Genomic DNA, 11,112 nt, shown 5'->3' on the forward strand with positions numbered 1-11,112 from the left:
ATAAATTTTGTCCCAATTTGAAGAGGAACAACATTGTTTTATTTTTATAAAAATATAGAATTAAATTGAATAAAAAGAAAAATATATAAAGATTAAATTGAGACTCTCTCATGTGATATTGTTACATCACATTGTTATTGTCACATCACAGAAATAGTGTCATATAACATAATTTTGAAGTGAGATGTGAAAAAATATTACAAATTTTTTTAAATAATAAAAGATATTATAGAAAAAACAAGTTTTACTAATATATATTTATCGATGGCATAAGATTCGTCTGTAAATGTTAATTATTGACAAATTTTTCAATAGAAACGTGTTTTATATTTATCGACAAAAAGTTATGTTAATAATTTTGAAATTATTGATGGATGTATATGTTCTATTAATAAATATATTCGTTGACAAGGTATTATTGATTTAATTTATTAACGGATAAATCCGTTATGTTCGTCCATGAAACAAGGTTGAAATTTGGGATTTTTCTTCAGCAAATTATCTTTGCTCCAAGAAACCATTAATGTCATATGAGGAGTTTTTAATAAAAGCAGGACTTGGAATTACTTTGACAGAGACACAAATTATGGGAATAGGTAAAATGAGTTTTTAACTTAGGTAATTCTTTGTTAACTTTTTACTTTAAAACCCTCCTCACTTTTTCTCTTCTTATTCTTTGTCTAACCTAGCCGTCTTTGTTCTTCTTCATTTTTGTTCTTCTTTTCGTGCCACTCCACTACCAAAAGTTTCATAGCACCACATACTAGCACAACACCCTTTTCACCATGGTCACTTTTTCAAAGTAAAGCTAAGGTATTTGTTTACGTTTTTTGTTTACATTTGCATAGTTATAGAGTTTTAATGATGTTGGTTTGGTCTATGCATTGATCTGGAAAAATTGGTGAGGAGAAAAATGGTTGAGACCTTTAACGAGTTATGAAAATTGTTGAGGTCTTCAATGAGTTTTGAAATTCGTTGAGACCTTCATTATTAATAATATTTCCATATTTTGTAATATTGTTTTTAGAAATTTTAGAATTAATAATTAAGAATCTACAAGTAGTTTTATGTACCAAATCAACACCATTGACCACTTTCACACTTATAGTCAAAAATATTAGTTAATTATTATGATTTGATCATGTTTATTCAAAATTTAAATTACTCATATTATGTTTTAGTTGTTTCAAATTCTTTGACTAGGGTGTCTATTTGAGATAGAATTGATCTGTGCTCTAATTGATCTTGGAAGACTAAAATAAATATTTGTATTTTTCAATTTAGTTTTGTTTCGAACAATTAAAAATGTATTATGACTTAGTAAAAATTATTTTATTTCTTAAAATGTTTTAATTTCAAACCTTATTTTCATCTTTATATGAATTTTATTTAAGGTAATGTGTATGTGAATACATTTTTTTCTTTTTTATCCTTTTATCTTCATATTTAGCTTTCTTTTATAATTTTAATAAAATAATAATAATAATAAAGAAAAATATGTAATATTATTTAATAAAGAACAATAATAAAGAGAAATAATAAAGAAAAATATATAGTATTATTTAATATATTTTTAATGCTAAACTTAAATCTAAAATTGAAATTTATTTATGTTTTAAACTTTCGCACATTTTTGTCTACGCTTTTAAAATTTAATTTATATAATATAACTCAACCTATATTATAGGTTAAAAACATTTTATTTATTTAATTTTAATTTTGAGAATTAAATTATTTTAAAATTTTGAAATATGAACAAATTTTATTTTTATGTATAAATTTATTGATTAAAAACATATTTAAATTATTATTGAAAAAATATCAAATATGCCAAAAAAAACTAAATCTCACAACACTTGCAATAGTGATATATGATAATATTGGTAAGAGATATATTGATACAAAAGAATGATTGATTGGAAATAACTTCAATTTCTTGAAAAAATTTAAGCTATATATTTGCTTTACTTCCATTTTTTTTTATTTCACACTCAATTCACTCACACATTATATTCTTTTTTCTTACTTCTTTTAAAATTCAGGAAATCTTACTTTCATAATCTTCACCTCATCAAATTACATAGAGGTATGCTTTTCAATTCTCCATCCATATATCCTTTAATCTCTCCACATTCTTACTATGAACTCACAATTGTTTTATTATTAATCATGCTGTTTAATCATTGAAATTTTCTATTTTAGTTTTTTTATTCTCAGAATATTGCAAATATATATAAACCCACTCTTCATGGTATGTGATATTAATTTTCATTAATAAAAACTACTTAAAAACACATGTGTTATTTTTTTAAGATAATAAAAAGCAATAAAATTATATTATTATTATTGTTATCATTATAATTAATTATTAAATTAAATATAAATAATTGTTATTACTTTATTGTAAATTATTTTTATTTATTTTGAAAATAGTTTTATAATTAAAAGACGGTTCAATTTAAAAAAAAAACTGTTAAATTTAAAGAAAGAATTTAAAAAGTGAAATCAATAAAATAATTATTTTAGTTTAAAAAATATTATTTAAAGAGTAAGAATGAAAATAAATATAAACATGAAAAGAGGATATCTTTATATATGTCTAGATAATTCATTAATGTGATATTAATTTATAAGATGCCTAAAAATCAAACAAAATGATACTTTTATCACGTCAATTTTCTTAATTTTTTTTTTAAATTCTAACATTTTAATTTTTTTGTTACTTTTTCTAATTTGAATATTTAATTCACCCTTAAATACAATCAAGAAATATCAACTTAATAATGGTAATTAAATTCTGAATACAGTTTTCTTGTAAATCTTTTCTATCATATATATATATAATGGAATTATATATTATCATAAGTAATTATCGCATTTAATGTACATAAATAATTATGTTTTATTTTACTTTTAATAATATTTGAAATTAATTACATAAAATTTACAATGAATGACAAATTAAAAAAAAAACTAAAAGAATTGTAGGAATAAGAAGAAGACAAATAATAGTAACTAACAGGTAATGAGAAGATTAGTATATTAAAAAAGAGTAATTGTTTCCCTTATATTTTGATTATTTGATTCTATATAATAATTTTCTTACATTATATCTTTAATACAATATACAATAAATAATAAATTATTATCTTATTTTCAAATAATGGTAATATATGCATAAAAGACGACATAATTAAAATAAAATGCAAATATACACGTCTTTCAAGTAATTTACACAGTATTAATATGATTGGACCATTAATTTATTTGTTATTGACTTTTAATATGATCGGACGATTAATTTATTTGTTATTGGCTTTTTAGTTGTATGAAAAGATAAACTAACTGAGTTTCTCTTAGTGTCTAGAAACATATGTATTGTTGAAACTAGAATTGCAGTGCATAATTGAAGAAAAAAAGTTTGAAATTGAAGATGACTCTGAATGACAGAAACATGGTGGAACCATCAACTAGGAGGTATGAAATATGGTGCGATGGAACAACAATTGAAACCATAGTTACTAACGAAGAAAACATCGTTGAACAATGGCTTTCATCAACATATGCTCTCAAACAAAAAGTTGTTGGTCTTGACACTGAATGGATGCATGTTCCGAAGGCTTCCACCAAGAAGGCTACCATGAAAGTTGCAATTTTGCAACTTTGCGTTGAAGATAGGTGTTTGATCGTTCAATTGTTCTTCATGAAGAATATTCCTCCTTCTCTGCAGAGCTTTATGATGGATGCTTCCTTTGATTTTGTTGGGGTTGGGGTGATGAATGACATTAATATGCTTAAGAAGAACTATGGATTGGAATGCAATAAAGGGACAGATTTGGTTATGTTGGCAAAGAAAAGATGGCCTGAAAAAATCTCTTCTGGGTCATTGAAATATCTGGCGAAGGAGTTGGTGGGTCTTGAGATGGAGAAGTCAAAAGCTGTGGTTACCAGTGATTGGAAAGCTAAAGAGTTGACTGAAGTTCAGGTTAAATATGCATGCATTGATGCTTATGCCTCTTTCAAGATTGGAAAAATGGTGTTATCAGATTAACATTCATGTTAATTCATTTATTTACTCCTTTTTGTTGGAGATATATGATCTTTTTTTATGTATCATTTCTATAAGTTTTCGACATAGTTTAACTCTTCTTGTGAATTTGTTAGTTGTTATGAAGTTATAAATAAATTTGTAACTATTGTTTTTCTATTATTGTCTTTTGTCATTGAATCCCTCGGCCAGGTTGTTTCGACGAGGTGGTTTATTCTATTAAATTTGCATGGGTTAAGACACAAATACAACTACATTTTATTCTTACTAATGTTTTTGATGTATTGTTTTCAGTGTATACTCCAACCATATAACGAAGGGTATAAAAAAGATTCTCATGTGATTAGAAAGTGTATTAACATCTGAAAATTATATTTTCAAATGAGAGACATTAACGCTTTTTATCTCATCTTATTTCTAATTCTTATATTTGTCTGAAGAAAGGAGCAAAATCAAATCTAGGCAAGTGTCTTCTTTCTATAAAGAACAGATCCAGATTATGAAAACGTTAAAATTACAATGTGATTTCCTTTTAATGTAATGTCATTACGGGAAATATGATGGAAAATTAAAGTTAAGCCTAAGTTTCATATTGATTGAAGATAGAAAAGTTTGACCCATAACGAAGACTCGTAAACTCATTATCTTACAGATATTAGTTTGACTAGTATTAATTTCTTATGCATGGATTAAGCTCATCTTAATGTTATTTCCCTTTATTAAATGAATCCCTGCATTGAAAGAAAGATAAAAATCTTGAGCAAAGGAATATGGATATGGTGGATGGAGAATGTCAAATAGAACCTACAGGTTACAGTGACAGGCAATTCTCCAAAAAGAAAAGAATACCTGTCTTCCCCCACAAGGCACTTGAGTTCCAAACCAGGTTTCACATGCAAAGCATATCTGACCTTGCTTGTGCTCCTCCAAATGGCACTCCAAGACAAACCTAAAAGTTTTCTTTCCAAGGTTTCTTCTATATATTTCAGAAACCACCTACCTGTGGCAAATGGATGACACGGCACCTTACTCATAGAAGGGAAGCCAGATAACATAATTTGTACTAGAATGGACAATTTTTTGAATCAAATGAGGTTAGTACTTCTAAGTTTTTACTGTCAAACATGTTTCAGTATTTCATACCACTAAATATATAGACTTCTGTTTAAGTATTTACCCTGTGACTATGAAAGCATAATTGCATTAGCTATGTTGTCAAGTCTAGTTTACAATAAATTGAACATGAGCCATTTGAGGTTAGGTATCTGATTACTAAGAAATTACTAGTTGTCCAAGTCTACCACAGTTCCAAACAATTTTTACGTAACAGAGTCAAATTTTATTAATGTTTTCCCATAAGTTAAAGGTCGATTATGTTGTTAAGAAGTAATTTTTTAATTCTAACTCAATCTTACAAAATCATTTTGTAAAATGAAGTTTATACCCACTTATATATTATGAATTGACATGTGTATGAACAAGGAGTGATCCAGGCCATATAATACTCTCTACGGATCATCATTATAAATCAAATTTCTTTCCTTCTCATTTTCCGTCTTCTTGCTGATAGTAATTGAATGCGTGCACATAGTAGTAGTTGCATAACGTAGCTTTTCATTCAACAGTTATGCCTTCACATATTGTATAAAACAACGATAAAGTGTTCATAATTGTTATCTGTTTGTATGAACACTTTTGTTAGGGTGCCATTTACTGGTGCAGAGGAGAGCAAATCTGGTCTAGGTGGCACCAAGGATCCGAAAATACCAATACAAAAAACTCGGTCTTTCAAAGGTAATGTTTCAAACAAATATTTCTTTCTCCTCTAGGTCTTTATCATCTGTATATTGAGATCATATTTGGAAAGAAAGAGGGTATTGGTGAAGAGGTAAAAAGGAAGGAGCTGAAAGATTGTGCTATGCTGTAGTAAACCTGAAACCATAAATAGGAACTAAAAGAATAAGGGTAGAAAGAGTTGGATATCCATTTGATCAAAGATTGAAAATATGAATGAAGAAAATGATATCTTTCTGTCAGTTTTTGGCTTAAAATCAATGAGTTACAAATAATTTCAGGAGAAAACAAGGGTGGCCAGAATTGGTTCCAGAAACAGTTTGCAAGGAAAAGAAGCGGTGATCATGAGTCCAGAGACATGGACCATGCTGCTGCAGTAGCTGCTGCAGCCTTTGCAATTAATTTGCTAGATGTCTCTGAAGAGAAGAAAGAAAGCCCGAAGGCCTTGTTGGAAAAGACCAAAAGCAGGGTGAATGGCACAAAACCTCCAATTCCCCTACTTAGTAGTGCCTCCAAGAGATTGTCAGGTAAAGAACTCCACTTATGAATAATGTCTACCCTTTTGAAGGGTTTTCATGGCCCATAATATTTCTTAAGATTTATTCTTTAACTGGATCAAATGACTTTGTACAACTCATGAAGCAGATTTCACTTTATTGCATAAAACTTTTGTTGATGTACACCTTTGTTGAGATTTCACTTTATCTGAATCATGCTCAGGTTCATTTAGATTAAAAGATGACCAAGGTAAGAAGCCAGAAGAGGCAATTATCCCTGCACCATCAATGAAAAAGACTTCAACATTCATTGATAAAAAGCCTGAGACTTCAACAAAGCATGATCTTGGAAGACAGACAACTCTTGGCGAATCTTTCGAAAGACACACAAAAGCAGATGAATGGGAGAGAACCGAGCTTCAAGATATCAGACAAAGGTAATTTTTTGGATGTGGGGGTTCATATTACACTGAATTTCTACCAAAAAAGCAGCTCCATCAGAATTTGAATAAATGCTACCATGCTTGATCCTTGCATTACGTGCAGTTTTATAATGATATTAAGGAAATTGTCAGGTACGACAAGTTGAGAGAGAGGATAGATTCATGGGAAAACAAGAAGAAGATCAAAGCCAAACACAAGCTATATGAAGAAGAGGTTTCACTCAGACATTCTTTATACCTTATACCTAACTTAAATTAGACTCAATTAAGTTTTGGAAGATTCTATTGTGCCATACACATTTTAAGAGTTTTATATATCGTGCTTCAAATTGTTTGGTGAATAGTGTGGACATATAAACTTTTAAAGGAAACAATTTATTCGACCATTTATGCTGGCCTCTGATCAAATGTCATTAAGCCGTTCAATTCGTCCACAGCCAGACAGATTAAGTATTTGGTCTAACTTTATAGATTCGAGTCTCATTCGTTAACTTTACAGAGTTCAAGCATATAAATAGATGATGCTGATATGTACAAATTTAACTGCATTAGTTCTAAAACAAAGCATATAATACATCTGACGTTATAATTTGGACAACGGCTCAATGTGAAACACGGCTCAAAAGTACTTGAAGTAATACAATTTTAAGCCATAAAATCTGTCATTCCTAATCACGATCTTGTGAAACTGCAGAGAGTACATGCAAAACGAAAGATGAGAGCTTTAGAGGATTTTCAAAATAAGATTACATCTATAGACAACATTGCAGAACGGGCGAGAACCAGGACAGAAGAAAGCCGGAAGAATGAAGTAAACAAAGCGAAAGCAAAGGGAAATGTAATTCGATCAACAGGCAAAATGCCAGCCATTTGCTTCTGCTTCTGATATCACCAATTGTGTATTATCACAAGGTTTGGGGAACTAACGGAGATCTAAATATATGTTTTACAGTTGTATCTATAGCTCTTAGTCCTCACTTGAAACTTTGAAACAATGCAAGTTCCTATAAAATTTGGAAAATGAAAAACTGAACAGTTAAACAGATACACAAGCTTCTGCCTGTATAAACTATTTTTATAGTTTTTCTTGCTTAGATTTTAGTTTTGCTAAAGAAAAATCATTACCCTGGTTTGAGTGTCAACTTATTTTCACGAAATGGCGAATTAACCTATAAAATGACTGATCATATTTTGAAACTAAAGTGTTTAATTATTTAATCAATGTAACCCAGTTATCATACAGCACTATTGTATAACAAAGTGTCTACGTATGCAAATATATTAAAACTCACCTCTTTCAATTAGAAAAACATTTTCCTACAAAAACAGAGTGAAGAATCTGGCAACTTTTAAAACATGTAATGAACGGGCAAAACATAAATGCCATTTAAGTTCGGGTCCAAATCAAGCCTAAAATTATAGATATTGCACGAAACATTTTTCAACATATAATCGCTTCACCACTCATTCGATACATGAATTTTTTGGCAAGTGAACCTTGTTCTTTGTACGAAACAATAATTACGCACTTCGGAAAAAGATAAAAAGGGAATTAAGAATAAAAATACAACTGCCAAAAAATAAAATTCCTCCCCAGATTTTCAACATATAGTTGACATGAGGATTGCACAAAAATTACAAAAGATGTGAACCATTATGACAACCTAAAACTAACAGAAAGAAATTACCAGAGAACAACAATCAACCCAAAAATATATTGTGAATTTGCTGAAGTCGGATTCACAAGATGTAACAGTCTGCTGAAGGATACATCCTAAGATGTAATTTCTCTTATCAGCCTCTGGATCGTAGGGTATGCAAAGTACAATACGAGGAATGATGGTACGGCAAAAAGAATAGTGAGTAGTAAGTAAAGGATTAAAATAACAACACTGCCAGGAACCGCAAAAAGGGCAATCAGCAGAAAAATAACGATCAATGGGAACTTGGATGTAAAGCGAAGAAAGAAATCCAGAGATTTGTGAAGAGAAAAGTAGTGTGTGTCTCCACTAGCACCAACATGACGGTCAGATCCCACCTGTCTAGAATATGGACTCATTGAGGCCCTTCTTTGGTTACAAGTACTAACTTGACTTCCCAGAAGGTTGCACTTGGGAGACCAAATTGGTTGAGTGTCCCCAGATGAGGAAACAAGCTTATGCCGATCCCCATTCAGACTCTCAACCATCCAAAGCAGGAAGAAGTTCTTGCAAGGATATTTAAGATTTCCATTGTAAATGATCCGGAATGATAACAGATGGCACCATGGACAAGAAATGAAGAACGGGATCCTGATTTGCTGAGTAGGAAAATTCACCACAGCCCATTGCAGTCCTAAGACACAATTTTTACAGAGGGTGTGGCCACACCATAAGACATAGGGCACATTCTCAACTATGTTGAATGATTCCCAGCATATTGGACATTCCAGCCCTTCGTCTCTGCTGGAATTAGAGCAGACCTCATCATCTGAGCATTCTGCATTAGTTTCACTGAACTGCTTGGAGCATCTTTTCGTTCTAAGGCTTGTAAGGGCATTAGATGCAAAACTCCACATCATGATAGATGAACAAATTTACGATGCAACAGCAGTAATCATTGAAGCCACTGTCAGAAACAGAAGCACTTTCTCATGAACATGAGTCTCAGCATTTTCTCTTTCCCTGTTGCTAGGGAGCCCCGTCAAGTTTCATCTCAATCAAACCCTGAAAAACAAAAGCTCTAAATCATTGCATGGCTTCTTTAATACAATCAGTTCTATCTCAAGAATTAAGTGCAGAAAGAAAAATTATCATAATTTCCAATTACTATCAGCCATCAGTGTAATACCAAAATTTTTAACAGCATTTCTAACTACCAATCTATCTAGCATAGTCTGACATCCAAAACCAATAGAATCATAAGTAGACCACAAGATTCTTTGTGAAAATTGAACACCCTAAAATTTTTACTTAGTTCTAATGTGCAGACATCATTAGCAACAAATTATAACTGCTAAGGAAAAAACATGAGAAAAAGGTCCACGACCAGTCTCGGAGGCAATGTCAAGGCCGTCGGACTCTCCACGGCCACATCGGCCATGTTGGTCGACAATTTTCCACAATGTAAAAGTACCAAAATTTTCACGATAGGTTATACTACCTACATTGGAAAAACAACCTTTTACTCGACGAAGCAGCACAGTGAATCCTAAGTTTTAAAAAACGGTTCATGCTGTGATCCTGGTCAAAACATGAGGGTCTTCAAGTGTCTGACGACCCCAATGCGATTACGGGACCCCACTGGCCGCTAATATCTACGATTTCCCCCACTATAGTCAAACCACGACTGGAATTCAAAACCCCCAGCATTACTCTAACGAAAATGTCAAAAACTGAAAAGCCACACATTAAGTTCTCGCATCGCACAGCTCAAGCGCTGTTTTCAAATCAAAGGAACAGACGAACACAATCACCATGAATCCATGATAAATCAGCCGTTTTGAACTGAACAAAGACAAATCTCAATTCAAAGTTCCCAACGACAAAGCTGTTAGCACAGTATGAAAACAAAACTCAATCCCAATAATAACAAAACCCAATCCCAATCATAAGATCTATCGAAAATTTTCAAAACATCTCGAGATTCAAAAACAAATTTAAACTTAACAAAACAAACTCACACCACCTTGGTATTTTTAAGAATTAGCATGGGAGCTGAAATTCACATGGTGAAAGGGAAAATATAAAAAGTCTCACCGTTAACGCGATTTCGCTTTTAAGGATTTCGATAGGAGTGATGAAATGCAACGAATCTAGAAAGGGCCGAAGAAAGAGCAGAGATGGAAAGAGGAAGATCGGGGTTTCTCTTTCTCCCTCTCTTGTGTTGTTTCCAACTGCACGAGACTGAGGGAGAAACTCGAAGCAGGTGAAATTAATATAGAGGAGGAGAAGGAGAGAGCAAAACGACGTCGTGAAATGAGGTTTTGGAAGTTTTCGTTGGAAAATTAGGTTGGCGTTGCCATTTTTGTTGTAACTGAATCGGCAAGGAACAGAATTCCAGACCGGGACACCGGTCAATTCTGCGTTATCAACGGATTTATATGAACTTATATTATAAGATTATTATTGTTAGATATTAATATTTATAACTTTATAACTTTATATTAATATTTAAACGAAAATTTCTACGATAGCTGGTTAAAATACCACTTTTCAATAGTTTGCCTTCTAAAATAAGTTTACATGGATTAAAGGAGAAAAGAACACACAAATTACTTTTGTTTTGATTCTAAGGTGACTAGAAATTTTCGGATGTACGTGAACAAAATTCTTATAAATGAATGAGAGTA

At 31.1% G+C, this 11,112-nt stretch overlaps 3 protein-coding genes across 4 annotated transcripts; 2 read left to right on the forward strand and 1 right to left on the reverse strand.

The window, feature by feature from the left end:
* The first annotated feature begins 694 nt into the window (after positions 1-694).
* Positions 695-4,210, forward strand: LOC108335528 (3'-5' exonuclease). Of its 2 annotated transcripts, none has more exons than XM_052869932.1 (3): positions 695-813; positions 2,043-2,086; positions 3,361-4,210. In XM_052869932.1, exon 3 carries the CDS (start codon positions 3,434-3,436, stop codon positions 4,049-4,051), a length of 618 nt encoding a protein of 205 aa, XP_052725892.1. In that variant the 5' UTR covers positions 695-813; positions 2,043-2,086; positions 3,361-3,433; the 3' UTR covers positions 4,052-4,210. The 2 variants fall into 2 exon arrangements, with proteins under 2 accessions (XP_052725892.1, XP_052725893.1); XM_052869933.1 differs by having other exon boundaries at positions 3,451-4,210.
* An 825-nt stretch (positions 4,211-5,035) lies between these two features.
* Positions 5,036-7,825, forward strand: LOC108335530 (remorin). The gene is made up of 6 exons (XM_017571567.2): positions 5,036-5,142; positions 5,751-5,842; positions 6,124-6,369; positions 6,563-6,776; positions 6,915-6,996; positions 7,477-7,825. The coding sequence occupies exons 1-6, from the start codon at positions 5,117-5,119 to the stop codon at positions 7,666-7,668; spliced, it is 852 nt and encodes a 283-aa protein (XP_017427056.1). The 5' UTR covers positions 5,036-5,116; the 3' UTR covers positions 7,669-7,825.
* Positions 7,826-8,219: 394 nt separating this feature from the next.
* LOC108335084 (uncharacterized) lies at positions 8,220-10,871 on the reverse strand. Its single transcript, XM_017571022.2, has 2 exons — positions 10,520-10,871; positions 8,220-9,487 (listed from the first exon to the last, which is right to left on the reverse strand). The coding sequence occupies exon 2, from the start codon at positions 9,340-9,342 to the stop codon at positions 8,557-8,559; it is 786 nt and encodes a 261-aa protein (XP_017426511.1). The 5' UTR covers positions 9,343-9,487; positions 10,520-10,871; the 3' UTR covers positions 8,220-8,556.
* Between the last annotated feature and the right edge of the window lie 241 nt (positions 10,872-11,112).

This window comes from Vigna angularis, chromosome 10 (assembly GCF_016808095.1).
Source record: "Vigna angularis cultivar LongXiaoDou No.4 chromosome 10, ASM1680809v1, whole genome shotgun sequence".
Lineage (NCBI taxonomy): Eukaryota > Viridiplantae > Streptophyta > Magnoliopsida > Fabales > Fabaceae > Vigna > Vigna angularis.